The 23431-nt window shown below is 43.2% G+C and overlaps 1 protein-coding gene across 1 annotated transcript; it reads left to right on the plus strand.

Annotated features, from left to right (window-relative positions):
• The first annotated feature begins 2194 nt into the window (after nt 1-2194).
• Nucleotides 2195-22755, plus strand: LOC106582092 (probable ribonuclease ZC3H12C). The gene is made up of 6 exons (XM_014164830.2): nt 2195-2544; nt 9867-10688; nt 10845-10984; nt 20630-20864; nt 20982-21088; nt 21180-22755. The coding sequence occupies exons 2-6, from the start codon at nt 9997-9999 to the stop codon at nt 22667-22669; spliced, it is 2664 nt and encodes an 887-aa protein (XP_014020305.1). The 5' UTR covers nt 2195-2544; nt 9867-9996; the 3' UTR covers nt 22670-22755.
• Nucleotides 22756-23431: the final 676 nt, after the last annotated feature.

Below are 23431 nucleotides of genomic sequence, written 5' to 3' on the forward strand. Positions count from 1 at the left end.
GCTCTGCCTAATGACATCATTGTGAAACATCCCATTAGCATTTCACTTCTTTCTTATGAACATTTTATCAACTAGTCTGAGATATTAGGCTACTAGGGTTCTTACTTTGCGTTTTGGTGTACTGAAAAATACTCTGATGTCCGTCTTTTTTCTGCCATTTTTCTGCCATATTTCTAGCTGGCTGGCTACACACACACAGTATGTAGGTTGTTTACAGTAGGAGATGGGCTTCTATCATCTTATCTTCTATCATTCTATATGGGCTTCGATCTAAAAGGTAGCTAGCAAATGTGAAACGGATTGCAGTGACAAGAGTTGACAGCTGTATGAGTTCACCATTTACACAACATATGCTGCAACCTTTTGTAATTTTAATCGTTTGTTTCATATTGGCTGGCTTCTAACAATAGCTGAATTTGCAAAGCTAGCGAGCACCAATTCAGTGGTGTTTGCTATAATCTTTGCTACCCGGGTTAAATAAAGGTGAAATAAAATATATAAATAAAAGTTCCCTTGCGACAATTTAGCTTTTGCAACGAGACCATTAAATATATTTAAAACAATGGTAGAAGAGAGTGTAGTTCTGTTCAGTTTATCGCTAACCTTATCACAGGGACTTTGAAGCACTAACTTACATGCATGCTGATCTTGGAATAAATTGACGATAGCAAAGATTCCATCTTTGACGACACCACATAAATGGAATAGGTACTAGCTAGCTTAATAGTTAATATCTGCATATTCAGCTAGTGTGTGTGCGCGATTGACTGGATTAACCTCACGTCAGTTACGTGCATTGATTGCCTTTCAGACAGTAGATACGACCTCTACGTTACCTAGCAAGCTAAGGAACTGGCAGTGGATCAAACCATTGTGAGGCAAAGGGTGGGGGGGTTGCAATCTTTTGAAACTTAAAAAACGCGCTATTAAGTGTCTATAATCAGCACAATTGCTTTCATTGCGTATTATTAATATTATTTAAATTACATAGTTATGTTTCAGTGATATATTGGGGGGGACAAATCATATTTTTCCCAGGATGGGGGGGTCGTGTCCCCCCGTCCCCCCCGGGATTTCCGCCCCTGCATGTGATCTGAGTTATCGCTAGAGAAACTGCTGCGCAATGTGCGCATTGAGCTCACAGAAAAAAAACGAACAAAATGGAATTCAAATAAAACATTTCGGTTAATCGCTCAGCACTAATGCAAATATATGTTGTAAAAGACATCTGTTATTTGCATTGGAAATATTACCGCTACTAATGTTTCTGGTTGGCAGCCAACAGTGGTGATGACCGGTGATGATGGAGGAGTAAGTATATAATGTCACCCTGGCACTCAGGGAAAGAGAGATGCCAACCCCAGTTGTTTAACTGTTGCCTCACACTGACTCTTTGTCATTGACAACCTCAAAGTCCGAAAGTAATCCCTGTCTGTCTCCCGTCCGATTCCTTTGAAAAGAGCGCACCATTTTGTCGAAGTGTGTCCAAACAATGAGGGTTTTTGCCCCGGCCCTCAACCCCTCTTTCGCTCTCTCTCTCTCTCTCTCTCTCTCTCTCTCTCTCTCTCTGGACCTCTAATTACACTGAAAGCTTTTCAGTGTCTCACTCCCAACCCCTCCTAACCTTCCCCCTCTTTTTTCCCTTCTCTCCCCTCTTCCTCCTTCCCGTCTCTTCTAACATCCTTTAGGAACACACACTACTTTTAACATAATTCAGCTCATTGTCTGCCTGGCCCCCTCCCCCTCCACCCTCCAGGGGACAAAGGGGCCAGGGAGACAGTGGTCCCCAGTGAGCCAGGTGTTCCTCAGGGCAAGGCCGCCGCTCTGTAATGGCTGCAGCCTGGTGCCTCTGCAGCTGCCCGCCGGCCGGGACGCTTTTGTGTGACTCCCATTGTCAGCGCACACCCCTCGTCCATTCATGGCTTGAGCTAGAGGGAGGAGGGGTGGCAGCCACTTTCTTATCTTAGTGGCCTTTGGTGTGTGTGTGTGTGTGTGTGTGTGTGTGTGTGTGTGTGTGTGTGTGTGTGTGTGTGTGTGTGTGTGTGTGTGTGTGTGTGTGTGTGTGTGTGTGTGTGTGTGTGTGTGTGTGTGAATAAACACTTGCCGGAGGAGTGGGCTTGTGGTCACTGCTGTGCTCTTATTGGTCACTAGGCAGACTGTGTGTAATGTGGAAATGGTAGACTCTGCAGCTCCATCTGTTCACACTCACATTGTTCAACCCTCCTGCCTTGGGACCAGACTGCAGCACTACCAAACCTAACATGCATTGAGTTGAGTTGAGTTTGGACCACCGTGCTACAAGGAAGCTTGTTTCACTTCACCTCCCTTTTGGATTTTTTGTCACTTTATTTATTCTCTGCTGGATACAGAGAACCTGGATTTTTATGTACCAGTGTCAACAAGTCCAAACTTGGAGAAAACTTGACAAAGCTGAGACAGTCCCCCTGGCATGCTGGAACGACCAAAGGTTTTCTGTCAGGAGCGTATCTTTAGGAGTTCCTTCTGTCTTTGTATTGCTGCTTTACTTTTTCCTTGGAGCCTGTGGTAAGTCTTTTATGCTTTTAAAACATTTTTTATATAGGCAGTTGCATAGGTTCATATTATAGTTATAGCAGGTGTAAAAATTACATCTTAAATCTCATTGTGTTTTTTTTGTCTGGTCTTGCAGTAATCCACTGCAGTTTGGTGCATAATTGTTAATTTTTCCCCTCAAACCTTTTCATACATTATTCAGAATTGATTATGTATGTTTGATGAAATGTTTTTGTTTTCTGAATTATTGGTGGTAAACAAAATCCTAAATTATCCCAGTTTGATGATTTGTTCATTTGATAACTCTATGATATATACATTGATAAGTAGCCTATAATTGATATACTTATCAATACAAGTATACTATCAGAAAAACAGTAAAGACCTGCTGATTGTACTAAATGTAGCTATATATTTATCTTTGGAGCATAGCAAACACCAGGGAATACACACATAGACGTAAAACGGTGTCAGCATAGATGACACAAGATGGAGTGTGTTGGTGTAGAAGCCTGTCATTTTGGGCTAAAGTTACAGTTTAGGATTGACATAGAATTATTGAATCCATCTAGTCAGACGCTTTCAGAGTCATCAGTCTTCCTGTTTAATGACAGGGAAAAACAGGTCAGGGATTGCTGCCAATGACAATAAAACTGCACAAGTAAACGTTTTCATTTAGGGAACTTACTGTAGCTAAGTGTGACAGGCAATGAAAGTGAATTGGTTGATGAGTTTTCTAAGTAAAAACTCTGTTAAACTGTCGTTAAGGATTGTGACTCTATGTTTTATAGTTATAGAAGTTATAGAATTTTACTTTCACATACAGTAGTCTATGATGCAGTGGATATTTTGGGAACTCATTGTCAAATGTTATCATCTTGGGGGGAAATTAGACAAGGAAAGGAAATATGTTCAAGTTATCAGTGTATTGTGCATATGAAACACACAGCGAGAGAGAGTGGGGAGCAAGTCAGAATATAAAGTGAGTGAGTGACTGAGCATTATGGACATGTGCATGTCTGCGCTTACGGGTGAAAGTGAGGTCTACTCTCGGGTCACATGATGGTGGTGATATGTATCATCCTCTACTGTTCGCGCTCTGTAGAAGGACGAGCAGGACAGGACACCAGTTGCCGTGGTCCCCTGTGGTTTCAGAAGGCATCTGTTGCCCCTGCTGCCTATACATTCCCCCTCTCCCCATCTCTCTTTCACTCCTCCTACCTCCCCCCTTTGTCCCTGGCTTGGTGCAGACTTCAGAGTGGCATGGCTCAGCATTCTGAGTCTGACGTGGCCAAGGGGACTAGCCCAGGTCAGGTCTGCCCCAGCCCCAGGGGAGATAGCAGGGCCCTAGGGGGCTAACCCTGGCTCTCTCCCTCAGCAGGCTGGGACACTGAGGAGGAGTTGCAGGCTGCAGCATCTGCTCAATGTAGTAGGACCTTAACTCCCACCTCTGTCTCTATCTCAGTGGTCATTTCATGTCTAGATCTAGCTTGCCCTGTATTCCCATATTTCCATCACATTCTTTATCTTCATTTTTATCTCTCTCACCAGCTCCAGCTCCAGCTGGAAGTCTAGAATTACCTCTACCTCCACGTATTTGCTGGGAGTACAAGAGGGGAGAGCAGGTTTGGAGGTTCTAGGACTGCTAGTGCCTGTGGTTATTGTTTGCAGTTTGGCTAACAGTTGTGTAGATTTTGTGAGTCATTGTTTTCAAGGAGAGGAAGTAAGGGCATTTGGGGAAAATATTGAATAGAAACTAGTGGTAAAGTAATCTGTAAGAACCCCGGTTCCAATCACAGCTTATTGAGCTGATATATTAGAGATTACATTTCTTTTTAGATTTGCGATTTTATCGATTTTATTTTTATAGTGTCTTACATCTTTAGGATACCAAGCACACATGGGATTATAAGATACTGTATTTGTGGTAACAAAATAAAATAATCATATATACCCAAGATGGGGGTGGAGCCACAAAAAAATCTGAACTCATCATGAGGGGCCGCAGTTGCTTGCCGGTCTGCGTACACACGTTCTGTTTTACAGCTAATTTCCTGCAATTCTACACATTTTTCCATAGGGTGGAGAGAAATGTTTGTAGGTTTTAATGATATCGGAGTTAGACTGACTAACAAAAATCAATGGGGACACCCCGGCCACTATTACACTTAAATAGTAGGCCGCTAGACTAATTTACCAATCTAATTAAAGTTATCTGATATGGGCTAATTGAGTGACTATCAGTGACGGACATAACAAGAGAAAAACTGATGATGAAAACCAAATTTCTAAATTGCACCTTGTGCATTCTACTATTTTGACTTGCAACAGTAAATTGAGACGCCGAATGAGGAACTCAGTCGAGGGGGTGGGCCTTCAAAACGACTTCAAAATAGACTTCACCCTTGTCTATTACTGGCCAGTTTCCCATCCCTGATATATACAGTGTATATATACACACTGTGTATACCAAACATTAGGAACACATTCCTAAATATTGATTTGCACCCCCTGTTGCCCTCAGAACAGCCTCAATTGTTGACTCCAATACTTCCCACAGTTTTGTCAAGTTGACTTTATGTCCGTTGGGTGGTGGACCATTCTTGATACACACGGGGAAACTGGTTGAGTATGAAAAACCCAGCAGCATTGCAGTTCTCGACATAAAACTGGTGTGTTTGGTACCTACTACCATACATCGTTCAAAAGCACATTTTGTGTCTTGCCCATTCACCCTCTAATGACACACATACACAATCCATGTCTCAATTGTCTCAAGGCTTAAAAATCCTTCTTTAACCTGTCTCCTCCCCTTCATCTACACTGATTGAAGTGGATTCATCAAGTTACATCAATAAATTATCATAGCTTTCACCTGGATTCACCTGGTCAGTCTATGTCATGGAAAGAGCAGGTGTTCTTAATGTTTTGTACACTCAGTGTTTATGTGCATTTATAAGCAGGGTGGTTCGAGCCCTGAATGCTGATTGGCTGACAGCCATGGTATATCAGACCGTATACCACGGGTATGACAAAACATTTATTTTTACTGCTCTAATTATGTTAGTGACCAGTTTATAATGGCAATAAGGCATGTCGGGGGTTTGTGATATATGGCCAATATACCATGGCTAAGGGCTGTGTCCCAGGCACTCCGCGATGCGTCGCTATATAACACACCTCCTCGGGTCTTATTGCTTATTAAATAGACAATGCATTCGTAAAATATTCAAACCCCTTGACTTTTTCACATTTTATTACGTTAAAGCCTTATTCTAAAATTGATTCAATAGTTTTTTCCTCTCATCAAACTACACACAATGCGCCATAATGACAAAGCAAAAAAAGTTTTTTGAAATCTTGGCAAATTTATACGAATAGAAAAAACTGCAATATCTCATTTACATAAGTATTCAGACCCTTTACTCAGTACTTTGTTGAAACACCTTTGGCAGCGATTACAGCCTTGAGTCTTCTTTGGTATGACCCTACAAGCTTTGCACACCTGTATTTGGGAAGTTTCCGCCATTCTTCTCTGCAGATCCTTTCAAGCTCTGTCAGGGTGGATGGGGAGCGTTGCTGCACAGCTATTTTCAGGTCTCTCCAGAGATGTTTGATTGGGTTCAAGTCCGGGCTCTGGTTGGGCCACTCAAGGACATTCAGAGACTTGCCCTGAAGCCAATCCTGTGTTGTCTTGGCTGTGTACTTAGGGTTGTTGTCCTGTTGGAAGGGGAACCTTTGCCCCAGTCTGAGGTCCTGAGCGCTCTGGAGTAGGTTTTCATCAAGGATCTCTGTACTTTGCTCCGTTTATCTTTGCCTCGATCCTGACTAATCTCCCAGTCCCTTCCCCTGAAAAACATACCCACAGCACGATGCTGCCACCACCATGCTTCACCGTAGGGATGGTGCTAGGTTTCCTCCAAACGTGACGCTTGACATTCAGGCCAAAGAGTTCAATCTTGTTTTCCTCAGACCAGAGCATCTTGTTTCTCAGAGAGTCTTTAGGTGCCTTTTGGCAAATTCCAAGCGGGCTGTCATGTGCCTTTTACTGAGGAGTGGCTTCCGTCTGGCCACTCTACCATAAAGGCCTGATTGGTGGAGTGCTGCAGAGATGGTTGTCCTTCTGGAAAGTTCTCCCATCTCCACAGAGGAACTCTAGAGCTCTGTCAGAGTGACCATCGGGTTCTTGGTCACCTCCCTGACCAAGGCCCTTCTGCCCCGATTGCTCAGTTTGGCCAGGTGGCCAGCTCTAGGAAGATTCTTGGTGGTTCCAAACTTCTTACATTTAAGACTGATGGAGGCCACTATGTTCTGGAGACCTTCAATCCTGCAGAAATAATTTGGTACCCTTTCCCAGATTTGTGCCTCAACACATTTCTGTCTTGGAGCTCTACGGACAAGTCCTTCGACCTCAAGGCTTGGTTTTTGCTCTGACATGCACTGTCAACTGTGGAACCTTATATAGACAGGTATGTGCCTTTCCAAATCATGTCCAATCAGTTTAATTTACCACAGGTGGACTCCAATCAAGTTGTAGAAACATCTCAAGGATGGTCAATGGAAACAGGATGCACCTGAGCTCAATTTTGAGTCTCATAGCAAAGGGTCTGAATACTTATGTACATAAGGTATTTCTGTTTTTATTTTGAATAAATTTGCTAACATTTCTAAAAACGTGTTTTTGGTTGGACATTATGGGGTATTGTGTGTAGACCGCTGAGGATTTAAAAAAAATGTAATCCATATTAGAATAAGGTTGTAACGTAACAAAATGTGGAAAACGTCAAGGGGTCTGAATACTTTCTGAAGGCACTGTATATGTACATTCATACGAAAAACAACCAAAACCTGCAATTTGAATTATATACTTTATCTTGTCGTATCTTCTTCCATGCTTTGAAAATACAATTTGCAACCAGGATCTTATTTTCTAAATAATCATTCAAGTTTCTCTTTATATCTAATCCAGAATTGTTCTGGTTTCTATTGTTGCATTTGATCAAATAAGGTCAACCTTAAATCATCATATAAAGTACAGTAAAATAAAGAAGCAATGGACACAGTCCTCTATATACGAGTCAAAGGACCAAAGGGTGTTCATTGATCTGATCGCAAAGCCTTGAACCTCGCTACATTCTAATTTCAGTTCAGTGTCTATTCAGCCGTAGTCTTTCACATCTAACTATAGTAACATCACTGGACTGTGCACTGCGCTGCACTGCTTATCTCAAAGACGATTTTGCATATCTTCTTACTGATACAATTTCTCTCATATTTATGCAACTTACAGAAAGTCTGTCCCAGGAAGTTATAGGGAGAATGTGTAGATCTGACTTCATTATCCACTGATTGTGGAAGATTTTAATCGTGTCTGTGTTTGTTTGGAAGACTGTTTGTGTGAAAAATTGTAGTTTGTGTGTTTATGCTACAAAAGAGAATAGGAATGTGTGTGCTCATGTTGGTATACGTGTACGTGTGTGTGTGTGCACATGTGAGTGTGTGTTGTATCTTGTTTAAACACTTGCGAAATCAGTCTGGTGAGCAGTGACTCAGGCTCACACCAGTACGTCTGTTCTGATTCTAACAGGGTCGTTGAGTGCGTGTGTGAGTGTGTGTGTGTGAGTGTGTGTGTGTGAGTGTGTGAGTGTGTGTGTGTGTGTGTTTGAATAGCCCCAGCCTCCGTCTGTGTGCGCCACACGGCCTGCAGAACAATGCTCCGTCGGAGGAGTCCAGATTGGGATGGCAGCTGCTTTATTTGGGGATGGCAAGCCAGACATACTTTAGCCCCCCCATATCGCCCACCACCCCCAGCCGCTGACCCCCCTCACACACACATATGCACACACTGTCGCTTTCTTTGTGCCCCTTTTTGTTGTTGGAGGGTTAAATTATTCCATCTCTCTTGTGGCATTCATGAGGAGCCACAGTGAGGCAGCAGCTTGGTTCTGAGAGGCAGGTCAATAGGGGTACTGAGACTGGTACTGAGACCCTACCTTTATCCTACTTATACATGCATGCAGACACACACACACTTAAACACACTCATATACCAATCCAGAAATTCCCTCAAGCTTTGATGTGCAGTAGTTTGGTGTAACATAAAATACAGGGCTATAGGAAAACTGTTTGTGCGCATTGATGAAATAAATCAACACAACTGAATCAAGCAAGTGCTGGCCTCCTTATATGCCCCTATCATGGGATTATTCCTTTCATGTCTTATTATAGAACTATTTTAAACACTGTGTATTGAGGAAATGGACTAAAGCACATTCCACCTTTGTCTCTTACCGTCCACATTCCACCCTTGTCTCTTACCGTCCACATTCCACCCTTGTCTCTTACCGTCCACATTCCACCCTTGTCTCTTACCGTCCACATTCCACCCTTGTCTCTTACCATACACATTCCACTCTTGTCTCTTACCGTCCACATCCCACCCTTGTCTCTTACCATCCACATCCCACCCTTGTCTCTTACCGTCCACATTCACTGTCTGCAACACAGTGAACACAGCACACACATCCTAGCCTACATAACATGCTTAGATATACAGTAGAAATAGATATTTTAATACAGTAAGTGAAGCTCATGCCTGTAAAGCAAGAGCCCTGGGCCCTCAGATTAGTGTGTCACTGTGCTCTGATAATGCTGGGACACATGTCCTTTTTAAAGGGGTCACTGAACAACTAGGAGGCAGGTCCATTAGAACAGTTCTTTCTCTGTTTCAGTCAATCACAAACCCCTGCTGGGACTGCAAGCGACACCTGATCCTAGTTTAAATATCAGGTGGTGGATGGTAAGAGTTCCCCCCCAAAAAGCATTCATATGGCGTTCTCCTGTATGGGTGTAGGTGCAATGTAGAGTATATTATTGAGGGCCAAGGCAGCTATGTTTGTGTCTTGACACGGTGTGTTGTTATCACCAACGTTGATTGAGAGCTTTTCTGGCTGCTGAGCTTAGCACTGCAAAAATGCAAACCAGTGGAAGTGAACAATGGAGATTGTGGTTTGAAACTTGCCTTTTTGGAAATGCTTGTGGTGTGTCATTCAGCCTAATACTTGAGAATCTCTATTACAGCTCAGGTTACTTACTAAGAGCAATTTTGCTCCACGTTTAAGGTCGCCCCCTGCAGCATGGGTGTTGGAGGGGAGGGCTGGGTCCAGTGATTGACACTGGCTGTTATAAAGTAGCTCAACAAGTTAAAAAATGTGACTTAAATCACTTGGGGGCTAATTGTAACATTATGAAATGTTCAGATAGAAAAGCATAGAAAATTCTCCAGATTTCTAGGTGGAAACCAGTCTGACCAATGGGGTAACTTTTTTGCCCAGCCCTCTCCACCAGGCTTCCGTCCCAGGATTGGTCAGAGAGCAGCCTATCAGCAGCAGTGACAGTGGGGTTGTCCAGTGTCATCTGAGGTCAGAGGTCCGGGGTCAGAGGCTGGATGTATAAGACGGCTTCATGGGCCTGAAGGACCATCTGGAGGATGGAACAGGCCACAACCTCAATCTGGGGCTGGATTTGGACTACCTCCATGTGGAAGGCACCGACCGCCAGGCCAGCTTGAGTGCCACAGCCGGCACCCACTCAGGAGTTTTGGAGGGGGAAGAGGCACAGGTGGGAGGCACCCATAGCAGTGTCAGTAGTAGCAGCATCAGCAGTAGTAGTGGTAGTAGTAGTAACTCCTCAGAAGAAAGTGCTGCGTCGGACAGCGAAGATGAGCGGGGGGTCCACCATGGATCTGGTTCTGGCGCTGAGACCCCCCATCCGCACCCCTGTCACCCTGCTGGACTGGGCCTGCCACAAAGCCCCCCCCCTAGGGACCCCAAACTCCCCACCGACCCCCTCACAGAGTATCGCTCCAAGATGGAATTTGCCCTGAAGCTGGGTTACTCTGAGGAGCTGGTTTTGCTGGTGCTAAGGAAGCTAGGGCCTGACGCCCTCATCAACGACATACTGGGAGAACTGGTCAAACTAGGCACCAGGACAGAGACGGAGGAGGCAGGGGAGTCTGCCGCCTCCCAGTCGTCATCCTCCTCCTTATCCTCCCCCTCTCTGGACTCCTCCAGACTGGACTGCTCCTCCCAGCTGCTGTTGGATGACAAGGAGAACATCAGGCCTGTGGTGGTGGATGGGAGTAACGTAGCCATGAGGTGAGTCAACACAAACTGCTGCTGCATTCAGAAACACTTTACTCAGGTTCCTTTTCTATCTGCAAGACCTCATACACTGCTCTCTTGATCTATGGTATTATACAAATAAACAAAAACACATGTCATGATCATGAATCTGTGTGCGTTTCTCCACAGTCATGGGAATAAGGAAGTGTTCTCCTGTCACGGCATCCAGCTGGCTGTTGATTGGTTCCTGGAGCGTGGTCACCGTGACATCACTGTGTTTGTGCCCGCCTGGAGAAAGGAACAGTCAAGACCGGACGCCCTCATCACAGGTAAACCAGCGCTTCCATGTCCACCCCCAACATCCCCCCTCCAAACCCCCACCACCTTATTTTGTTCAAACCCCACCCTCACACCTGTTCAAAATCACCTCTTTCTCCCTACATCTGGGTCTTCTCTTAACTGTCAATGACAATAACACCAATAATACATTTTTGGTAATTGAGGAGGCTCAAATTTAAGGTCATTAACCATTAAATTTTTTTTTACTAAATCGACATGATTAATAATTTTGTTCACAATGTAATTTCCCTTCATTTAAATTGAGTAACACCAATGAATCTTTGTATTTAGACATACCAAATGATCAATGGAATCCCTTAAATTCTGACATATTAAAAGGGTCTAAGATTTTGTACTGTAGGTTCATTTCTAAATGTAATCTGTTACAGTTACTAGTTAGTTACCTGTCCAAAATTGTAATCAGTAATTTAATTTTTGTATTACACAAGCTCAGTAACGTAATCTGATTACTATCAGTTACTTTTAGATTACTTTCCTCTTAATAGGCACAGCCACAAAGTCATAAAATCTGATTTATAAAGCTAACCCTAACCCTAACCTTAACCACACTGCTAACCCTAATGCCTAACATTAAATTAATTTTGTTTTCACAAATGTTTACAATATAGCAAATGTTTACTTTGCAGCTGGCCCATCTAGCAAAAATCACTCATCCCAATAAATGTCAACCTGCTTAAGAGGCATTAGAATAAGACAGAAATGTAAATTACCAATTGAATATCTATTGCAGGATAAATCAATGTTAGAGTTTACATAGCTGGCCATAAATGGATGTTCCGTTTTACTTTATGGGTTGGTTATGTAGGCTTCTACTTACCCATTGCTGCTACTAAACATAATAATATGATTAGGATATATCTTTACATAAAAAACAACAACAGAGTCTGTCAGATTTTCAGTCATTCCAATTGATTTAATAGCCCTTTATCTTCAAAAATAGGACGTGGAAATATGGAAATCTTGATTAGACAAATTGTTTTACCTGAGCATAACCCAAAAACGAAGGACTAATTAGCCTAGTCTTTTGTTTATGATTTCTTTTGTCATGGAGGACTCATTGGGCTCATTGCTTCAAATTGAAAAATAAATACTGCTCTCAGAATGGCATGCTTTGAGCACAACAGAAAAGTGCTATTTGTATGTGAAAAATGTATTCCATATGTTGCATTTGCTATAGGCCTATTGTTTATGTTTTTGTTGGTGATAATTTGCAGCTGTTTAAAGGAGTAGTTCACTATTCAAGTTTGTAGTGGCTGTTTAAAGAAAACTGAACCATGGATTACAGTTTCTCCCGAGTGGCGCATCGGTCATAGGCATTGCATCTCAGTGCAAGAGAGGTCACTACAGTCCCTGGTTTGAATCCAGGCTGTATCACATCTGCCCGGGATTGGGAGTCCCATAGGGCGGTGCAGAATTGGCCCAGCGTCGTCCGGGTTTGGCCGGGGTAGTCCGTCATTGTAAATAAGAATTTGTTCTTGACTGATTTGCCAAGTTAAATAAAGGTTCCATTCTCCTGGCCCATAGACTACTTTCAGGTTGAGGAACCATCTAACATCAAGTTGTAAAATAGTGAACTACTCTTTTAATCCCATCAAAAGTGTGCAAGTTTGAGAATGTCACTTAGGTTTATAGAATTTTCTTTTGAATCAGCATTGAGATTGAGCAATAGGCTAAAAGCCCCTTCTTAAATTAAACTTGTTTTTGACAGTATGGAGCACAATACTACGAGGGAGTTTAGAAAGGAGGAATTCAAACTGTTATTCCATAGGCTGTGATCCATACTATGCAGCTGTTCCAAGAGAACATTTTTCACTGGCTGTCCACTGGGTCGTAGGCTATTCATTACGTCGATTCTGTTGCAAAACATTTCTTAAATGGAAGCAAATGGAACGAAATGTGGAGGGACCTACCTGAATTTGTCCAATAGAAACTCTCGTTTTGCTCTGTTTGCTTCGATTTGATTCTTAAACGGTAAACGGTTTCCGTAATGAATACACCCCTGGTCATAAAAACAATGATTGATAGGCAGCTTATATTTCTTCAATTCAACCATCATTGGGTTAAAATACACCTATACGTACATTTGTGAACAGCCATCCACAACAACCACAATCCCTAAGACACAAATAGTTAAATGAGAGAGCAGCAGTGTGTTTCACATCAAAGCCTTTTCTTTTGGGGTGTTGCTATAGGCCACCAAGTGCTAACAGTCAGTATCTAAATAATATGTGTGAAATGCTTCATAGTGTATGTGATGTAAACAGAGAGGTCTACTTTCTTGGATACCTGAATTTTGATCAATAATGACAACATCCTGGCATTTACAACTTAGATGGAAAGATACTGAGGATGGTAACTGACTCTATAGCCACTTCTATCTGTCATATCTTTAATCTGAGCCTAGAGGAAATTCTTTGTCCTCAGGCCCGGAGGGAAGCCAAAGTAATTCCGCTACCCAAGAGTGATAAAGCGGCCTTTACTGGTTCTAACAGCAGACCTATAAGCTTGCTGCCAGCTCTTAGCAAACTGTTGGAAAAAATTGTGTTTGACCAAATACAATGATATTTCTCTGTAAACAAATGAACTACAGACTTTCTGCATGCTTATAGAGAAGGGCACTCAACATGTACTGCACTGACACAAATTACTGATGATTGGTTGAAAGAAATTGTTAATAAGAAGATTGTGGGAGCTGTACTGTTAGATTTCAGTGCAGCCTTTCATGTTATTAACCATAACCTGTTGTTGAAAAAACATATGAGTTATGGCTTTTCAACCCCTGCAATATCGTGGATTTAGAGCTATCTATCTAAAATAACTCAAAGGGTTTTCTTTAATGAAAGCTTCTCTAATGTCAAACATGTAAAGTGTGGTGTACCGCAGGGCAGCTCTCTAGGCCCTCTGCTTTTTCTATTTTTACCAATGACCTGCCACTGGCATTAAACAACGCATGTGTGTCCATGTATGCTGATGATTCAACTATATACACATCAGCAACCAGAACTAATGAAGTCCCTGAAACCCTTAACAAAGAGTTGCAGTCTGTTTTGGAATGGGTGGCCAGTAATAAACTGGACCAGAACATCTCTAAAACTAAGAGCATTGTTTTTGGTACAAATCATTCCCTAAGTTCTAAACCTCAGCTGAATCTGGTAATGAATGGTGTGGCTGTTGAACAAGTTGAGGAGTCTAAATTACTTGGTGTTACCTTAGATTGTAAACTGTCATGGTCAAAACATATAGATTCAATGGTCGTAAAGATGGGGAGAGGTCTGTCCGTAATAAAGAGATGCTCTGCTTTTTTCACACCACACTCCAAAAAGCAATATCTTGATTATTGTCCAGTCGTGTGGTCGAGTGCTGCAAGGAAAGACCTAGACTAGTTAAGCTGCAGCTGGCTCAGAACAGAGTGGCACGTTTTGCTCTTCATTATTTGACCTAGATAGTTTGTGTGTGTGTATTGATATGTAGGCTAGGTGTGCCTTTTGTATTTTTTTTATGTAGTTCTGTCCTTGAGCTGTTGTCTATTAATGTTCTGTATTACAATATTTCATGTTTCATGTTTTGTGTGGACCCCATGAAGAGTAGCTGCTGCTTTTGCAACATCTAATGGGGATCCTAATATAGGGATCCTAATAAAATACCAAATACCAATACCAATGTGTTATGTAGCCTATAATAGGCCTGTGATACACCACATGGCCAAAAGTATGTGAACACCTGCTCATCGAACATCTCATTCCAAAATCATGGGCATTAACATGGAGTTGTTCCCCCCTTTGCTGCAATAACAGCCTCCACTCTTCTGGGAAGGCTTTGCACTGGATGTTCAAACATTGCTGCAGGGACTTGCTTCCATTCAGCCACCAAAGCATTACTGAGGTTGGGCACTGATGTTGGGCGATTAGGCCTGGCTCGCAGTCTGTGTTTTATGGTGTTGAGGTCAGGGCTCTGTGCAGGCCAGTCAAGTTCTTCCAAACCGATATCGAAAAACCATTTCTGTATGGAACTCCCTTTTTGCACGGGGTCATTGTCACGATGAAACAGGAAAGGGCCTTCCACAAACTGTTGTCACAAAGTTGGAAGCACAGAATCGTCTAGAATGTCATTGTATGCTGTAGCGTTAAGATTTCCCTTCACTGGAACTAAGGGGCCTAGCCCAAACCATGAAAAACAGCACAAGACCATTATTCCTCCTCCACCAAACTTTACAGTTGGCACTATGCATTTAGGAAGGTTGCATTTTCCTGGCATCCGCCAAGCCCAGATTTGTCCGTTGGACTCCCAGATGGTGACGCGTGATTCATCACTCCAGAGAACGTGTTTCCACTGCCCCAGAGCCCAATGGAGGTGAGCTTTACACCACTCCAGATGACGCTTGGCATTGCGCATGGTAAATTTAGGCTGGTGTGCAGCTGCTCGCCCATGGAAACCCATTTCAGGAAGCTCCCGACGAACAGTTACTGTGCTGACGTTGTTTCCAGAGGCAGTTTGGAATACGGTAATCAGTGTTGCAACCGAGAACAGACGATTTTTACGAGCTTCAAACATGTGCAGACAGGAAGACGCATGAATCTCAGTTAAAGCATCCGAGTGAGCGAGACAGCGCCCCTCTCTCTCAGTATGTGTAGATCATGTATCTGATGCTGTCTGGACCAAAACAGTATGGCATGTCATACTATACTGAACAAAAATATAAATGCAACATGTGAAGTGTTGGTCCCATGTTTCATGAGCTGAACTTAAAGATTGCAGAAAAAGCTAATCTCTCTCAAATTTTGTGCACAGATATGTTTACATCCCTGTTAGTGAGCATTTCTCCTTGGCCAAGATAATCTGTCCACCTGACAGGTGTGGCATATCAATAAGCTGATTAAACAGCATGATCATTACACAGGGGCACTTTGTGCTGGGTAAAATAAAAGGCCAATCTAATGTGCAGTTTGTCACACAACACAATGCCACAGATGTCTCAATTTTTAAGGGAGCATGTCATTGGCATGCTGACTACAGGAATGTCCAACAGAGCTGTTGCCAAATAATTGAATGTTAATTTCTCTACCATATGCCGCTTTCAACGTCGTTTTAGAAAATTTGGCAGTACGTCCAACCGGCCTCACAACATGTGTAACCACGCCAGCCCAGGACCTCCACATCTTGCTTCTTCACCTGCGAGATCATCTGAGACTAGCCACCCGGAGAGCTGATGAAACTCACAAGTATTTCTGTCTGTAATAAATGTTGTTGGGAAAGACTCATTCTGAATTGACTGGGCCTGGCTCCCCAGTGGGTTGGCCTGGCTCCCAAGTGGATACGCCCCTGCCCAGTCAAGTGAAATCCAGAGATTATTTATTTCAATTGACTGATTTCCTTCTATGAACTGTAACTCAGTAAAATATTTGAAATTGTTGCATGTTGCATTTATATTTTTGTTCAGTATATTTCTGTCCAGACAACATGAGATACATGGGCTACATATAGCGGGGGGCTGTTTCACATGCTCGGATACTTTCTCCGTCGACATAGTTTCAGTAGAGAGGAAGAGGCGAAACGAGAGGGCTCACTCTCGCCAAAATCTGTGCAGAATAAGCCCAATGCGTTACTATGGGCATAATTTGCACACTTAAGCTTGTCGCCTGCCTTCCGCTTTTGGTACAAAGGCTCCAATTGTTAGGGAGGAGACATCATCTCGTCATTATATACAGATCTCTGGTTTCAGCCACTTGCAAATTGGAAATGAAAGGTGGCAGGATCACAATGCATTGTTAGGATGCTGGATTCCCATAAAGTATATTGATGTTATGACAAAAATGATAGGCTATAATTACTCCTGTCTAAATAATATAATTTAAAATACTTCACCAGGGAGCATGACTTAGCCACAGATGATCATTAGCTTATTTTTTTATTGGCTGTGGTTTGTTTCAAATCCCAAGTGTGTAGGCCTATGCATATTTGGAAAGCCCGCAATTTGGGTGTTGTGCATGGCAATACGTCTAGCTGATTGAGTTGCGGCTTTCAGTGACAACTATCTAAAATATGTGTGAAGATAATGTGTCTTGAGTATAACTTAAAATGTTGCAACAAGAAGAAGGGGAGGTGTGTGTGGCAAAGATATGGCGTGTCTCTCTCCAGAATGCATGCACTCAGTTGTCTCCTGCCAATTCTTGGGCGTTCATTGTGTGAATTGTTTGCCCTTTGATTGTGATTTTGATCAATTTCCCCTTACATATATCACCAGTAGACCTAATAAACGTACCGTTCATCCCCCATCATTTGGTTACATTAATTTCTGTTAATGCATGCATTTATCATTCTCATTCTCGGACTGGAAACGTTGTTCACGGAGTTCACAACCTGCTACACTTGTCAGAAACAAGTTTTGGTTTCTTTCATAACCATTATGAGTTTTGTAAATTTGTTCATTGTCTATTGTTTGGAGTACTCCATGTGAGCAATGAACATGTGTCTGAGGATGCCTGAGCACACACAGAAGTAGGCCTACCTGGCCTTCTGCGTGCAAAAATAGGAAAGTTCCCATTTGGCAATGTCTGATTTGTGATTGTTATAATTCACCACGTCCACAACTAATAAGTTGAGCTTCTCAGTCATTTTGACTTCACCTCACAAAGTAAGTCAACAAAGTCAGTTATTTTTAACATTCATTGCGAATGATAGTTCCTCAGTACTTTAAAAATCTTTTCAACACTTCCAGCCTCGATAATTATCAAGTCTTGGGTGTGATAAAGAAAAATATAATGATCTGATGATTCCATATATCCAGTGGAAATGTCATAAATAAACAGCTGTCTGTCCCGACCTCACTGGTGCTGGAAATTCTGAGGGCCCAGAATAGGCTAGTTGATATAATGTTGCATATTTGCTAGTGACAGCTTCGGGCTGACCCAGTTGAGGATTTGATACAATGTTGAACTTCACTATAAATAACTCAAGTCAAGACAGAAAGAAAGGGAGGCAGACAGGCGGAATAGAGGGATGAATGTGAATAATTTTCTTCTGGTTTTATTTGTCGGCTTTAGGCCTATGTATTTTACTTAGTTGACAAAGAAGTTTTAGGCTTACTGCTCTGAGTTCTCTGAGTTCTATGCGCTCATTTCTTTAGCCACCAACGGATCACAGTGCATCAATGTGTCCATATGGCAGAGGCTGGTGCTCTCGCCTTAGTTACATTTTAACTTTTAGATTTTTATCGCTTTACTTCGGATTTTTAGGATTAACCACGTGATAATGATGTTGAGAAACAAAAACGATATTTCTAAAATGAAATTGTTCCACGAAAATGTGCATATAATAAATAATCATAGCTGGCACGCAAATCTTTTGAAATATTAGGATAAATTGTAAGCTTCCCCAAACTTCAAACTTACGAGCTGCCTATGGTCTTTACTATTTAAAAAAAAAAAAAAAAATGCACCTTATGGAACAGCGGGGACTGTGAAAAGACACACACAGGCGCAGACACACATACACATGATAAGACACATACTATACACACACGTACACATGGATGTTGTATTGTAAATATATGATAGTGGAGTGCCTGAGGGAACACACTAAATGTATTGGGTAAAGTGTTATGAAATGTAATGTCATATAATATTTTAAATTGTATTTAGCTGCATTAATGTTGCTGGACCCCAGGAATGGGGATCCTTAATAAATACAAATACAAATACCATAACACCCATTTAAAAAATTGTGAACATGCAAGCGTACATAGGAGGTCCCGTGGAAAAAAACGTGCCCACCTATAGAAATCAAAGGCCCATCCAACTGATTTGTTCTGGTTCCAGCCCTGCATAGTGGTCTCTGACTTGTGGTCATGTCATATGCGTCGTAAGGGACAGACCAAGGCGCAGCGGGTATAGTGCTCATCTTCTTTCTTTCTTTATTTATTTAGAGTGAACACTCAAACAAAATAAACAAACGACCAAACAGTTCCATAAGGCACACGGCTATACAAAAAACAACCACCCACAAACCCAAAGGAAAAAATGGCTGCCTAAGTATGGCTTCCAATCAGAGACAACGAAAGACACCTGCCTCTGATTGGAAACCATACTCGGCCACACATAGAAAATGAACATAGAAATTGAAAACTAGAACCAATCCCCTCTAAACAAACCAACCCCAAAACACACAAAAACAACACCCCCTGCCACGCCCTGACCATACTACAATGACAAATTACCCCTTTACTGGTCAGGACGTGACAGGTCAGACTTGCTCAGCCGGAACAAAACTTGTGCCTTTTTTCAATGCTGATTTGAATGTCATTAAGAAAACAGAAAGGTGTTAAATATTTTTTGGGCAAACATCCTTTCTAAATTTAAAAGTAATCCTAATATTTTTTGCTGGTAATGTAACGGATTACATTTACAGTTTTTTTGTAATTTGGTGCTCTGCAACCTGGCTAATTAGAAAATAATTTTCCTAAATATAGACCCCAATATAGACCCCAACAGTTTGCCACTGGAGGGAATGCTGAAGGTCCTTGTCTTTGTAATTACTAACACCAATGACATAAAATGTATGGCTCTACTCGATCTGCATGGTGGAAGTTCAGCATCACAGCTTAATTGAAATTTAAAGGCAATGTTCCCACGATATGCTGCATGCTGTAAATGCTGCATAGGTCTACAGGTATGTTGGCTCAATCTGAAATGACTTTTGCATTTCTTGCTTGCAATCTGTAACAGTTCAGCAATACAGATTGAGTAGAGCCCTTAGGTACACGTTATAGTCGTTGACTTTCTAGTACTTACCTACTGGGCACAGACATCAGTTCAAAGTCTACTGTAGTTTTCAACTAACATGAATTCAACGTGAAATCAACCAAAATGTCACCCTTTAATTGGATTTAGGTTAAAAGCTGGGAGAAAAAAATATGAAATTCTCTTACGTTGATGACTTTTGCACATCCAATCAGTTTTCCACGTTGATTCAATGTCAATGGAAACTCTTTTGATTGAACCAGTTTTTGACCAGTGGGTACTTTCTTTTCGTTTACATTCAAAATTATAGATAGATATCTAAAAATTTACAAAACATGTCACTACAACTCTACTCATTACTACTGCAACGAGCCAATTTGCTTGCCCTAAGAACTTTAAACAATTAATCAAATGTTTTGCAGTATAAAGACTTGTATTACATTAAATATAAACGAAAACATGTATGATGAGTAACTATTTGTAATTTTAAAGTGTTTTTCATGGTTGCAAAGGCGTGTGACACAAATGACAACTCAATTCAAGAACAACCCTGTTGCCACTCTAGACTGTATAGACTTATCTAACCTTTAACCAATATCATGGCTGATTTTCATATTGGTGGAAATTACATGAATCTTTTCTAAAGGCAAAAGTAGAGCCTGGTTTTAAATATTTCTTAAGAAGAGACACACACACCTTAAATGCTGGAGGGCTTGGCTCATGAATTCATTGGTTTTACATGTCTTACCCTTACCCAGATCTCCAAATACAAATACACTGCAGGTGTCAGGTATATTCCTGGCAGCAAAATGCATACCCCATCTCTCTCTCTCTGTCTCTCGCCCTCTCTTCCTGTTCCCCCCTCTCTTCTCTCTCTAGACCAGGAGATATTGCGGCGTCTGGAGAAAGACAAGATCCTGGTGTTCACTCCGTCTCGTCGGGTCCAGGGCCGCCGTGTGGTCTGCTATGACGACCGCTTCATCGTCAAGCTGGCCTACGAGTCCGACGGCATCATCGTCTCTAACGACAACTACCGGGACCTGGCCAATGAGAAGACAGAGTGGAAGAAGTTCATTGACGAGCGGCTGCTCATGTACTCTTTCGTCAATGACAAGTAAGGTCCCACCAAGCCTATAACTATTAGTATCTGGAGTTGTTTTTCCCGGGGAATTGATATGTGGATGTTGAGTGGTTATCTGACGGTGTGTCTGGTATGTGGTTGTGTGTCCAGGTTCATGCCTCCTGATGATCCTCTGGGTCGCCATGGTCCCAGTCTGGAGAACTTCCTGAGGAAGAGACCAGTGATCCCAGAACACAGGAAGCAGCCCTGCCCCTATGGTAACACCTAGCCATCCTCTTATACATTATTCATCCAGCCTTCTCTGGCTTGTCTCATGATTGAGAGTTAACCCCCCTGTATTCTCTAAAGGGAAGAAGTGCACTTACGGCCACAAGTGTAAATTCTACCACCCTGAGAGAGGCAGTCAGCCCCAGCGCTCTGTGGCCGACGAGCTGCGTGCCAGTGCCAAGAACTCCTCTTCCTCCTCCACCTCTTCCTCCAAGAGCCTGGGCTCTGCTCTGCTGGTGAAGAGCCACAGCATGTCCAGCAGCTGCAGTGCAGACGGGCTCCCAGAACCCTACCGAGCCGCCCCAAACAGGCGGTCGGACCCCGGCCTGTGCACCCCCCCCTACAACGACCTCCTGGAGGAGCGGCAGGGCGGGAGGACCAAAGCAGAGGCCCGCAGAGGTAGTAGCAGCAGCAGTAGCAGCAGCTGTAGCAACAGCCTCCTCGTCCCTGCCCCTGGGGGTCCTCCTTCCAGCCAAGGCTTCTCTCAGCAGGATTGGAGGGACCACAACGCAGGGAGGAATGGCTCCTGCAGAGCTCCAGGGCTGTTGGGGCTTGGTCACTCTGAGTCATATCCCACCTTTGAGTCCCCAAAGCTGGGCTACAACTCCCTAATGAGGGCGTACTCCAGCCTAAACTTGGTGGTGCCACGGAGCCCCGAGCGGCTGTTCCCAACTGACCTACGGACGGGCTTGCTGGCATCTGACTGCAGCAGCGAGGGCAGCATGAGCTCTGACTCCTTCTCCCCTGACCCCCTGCTGGAGGATGGCCTCAAATGCCACCACTCCCATCACCACCACCATCACTGCTCCAGCCGCTACCCACACCACACCAACCACCCGCCCCCTGGTCTGACCCTGCACCCACATGGAGGCTCCCACCATAGCTACCCCCTAGCTCAGAGCATGGGGAGGCCACAGGTTTTCAGCTTGGAGGATCATCCCTCCTCCCTTCACCACTTCAAGGCCCATCTCACCTACCTTCCTCCCCATCTTCAGCACCCATCTGTGGGGAGCAGCTCTGGCTGTTCTGAGAACTACCCTCCCCAACCTCCACCCCAGACCTCCAGCCCCCACTGCCACTCTCACAGCTCAACTCTGGGGCAAAACCTGGGGGGCTCCACCTGGCAGGACAACAACAGCCTCCAGAACACCTGGCTCTATGAGCACTCCCCTGTCCGCCCCAGGAGGACCTACCCTGGGATCGGACAGGAGCAGCGGCTGGCCAGCTGGGACCCCCACTACCAGCAGCTCCTCCAGCCCTGCTACGAGGCCTTCAACTTCCAGTCCCAGCCTGAGGGCCACGAACAACCCTGGCACTCTTCCTGGCCCAGGGACACACACTCGCCCCATCCTCAACCCCCTTCCTCCTCCCATCCTCCACACCACTCCTCCATGGACCCCCAGCACCAGGGGGGAAGATGCCAGGACGTGAGGGATAAGGTGTTTGTCAACCTATGTAACATCTTTCCTCCAGAGTTAGTGAAGGTGGTGATGGAGAGGAACCCCCACGTGATGGACGCCCAGCAGCTGGCTGCAGCTATCCTGGCTGAGAAGTCCCAGGCTCGCTACTGAGTACTGACACTACTGTAGTAGAGGAAAGAAGTGGCGTGCCCAACTCTATAGTCCTCCCAAAACGTCTAGGATGCAGGGGGAGATGTTTTATTTTTTACATCGAATTATATTTTTTAAGGAAAATCCGAGCTACCTTATTGTTGTCCGTTACTGTTGTGCGGTATGAGACCACCTCAAGCACTTAAGGTCAGGATTGTTTATGGTGAGTGAACATGTGTGTCAGCGTTATTTCAGGAGACTCTTTGAATGGGATGTGTTTCTTAAATGTATTTATTTGGTATGTTTTAAATTATTTTTATTGTCTTTATATTTTGTTATGGCACTTTTCGTTGCTTTTTTTAAATCAACATTTGACATTTTTGCCAATCATATCATAGGGGGGTTCAATGTTTCAGGGTGCTTCAGATTTAGGAAAAATCCTGAGGTGTCAACACGGGGTGAATTCTGGGATTCCAAATTGAAGGTATTGTTTGTTGTCATAAACATGTTACTTCCAAACATTTCAAACTAAAAGACAAAGCAAATTCATACATCTAAGCTACACTGATTTAGTTGTATCCCTGTAATTTGTTCATTAACAATTCATAAAAGCAGGTGGTGAATTGAATAGCGTTGTTGAAATATTTGATGAAATTCCCCTTTAGAGAAGTGAAGCACAGGAACTCCAGCTGTTAAAGGCCTGGTAAAGTCCATGTGAAAACCCCAGAGCATTGTTTACTCTGACAGATAGGAGCTAGTTCCTCTCTGGGGAGAGCTCTGAAG

This window comes from Salmo salar, chromosome ssa21 (assembly GCF_905237065.1).
Source record: "Salmo salar chromosome ssa21, Ssal_v3.1, whole genome shotgun sequence".
In the NCBI taxonomy this organism is placed as follows: domain Eukaryota; kingdom Metazoa; phylum Chordata; class Actinopteri; order Salmoniformes; family Salmonidae; genus Salmo; species Salmo salar.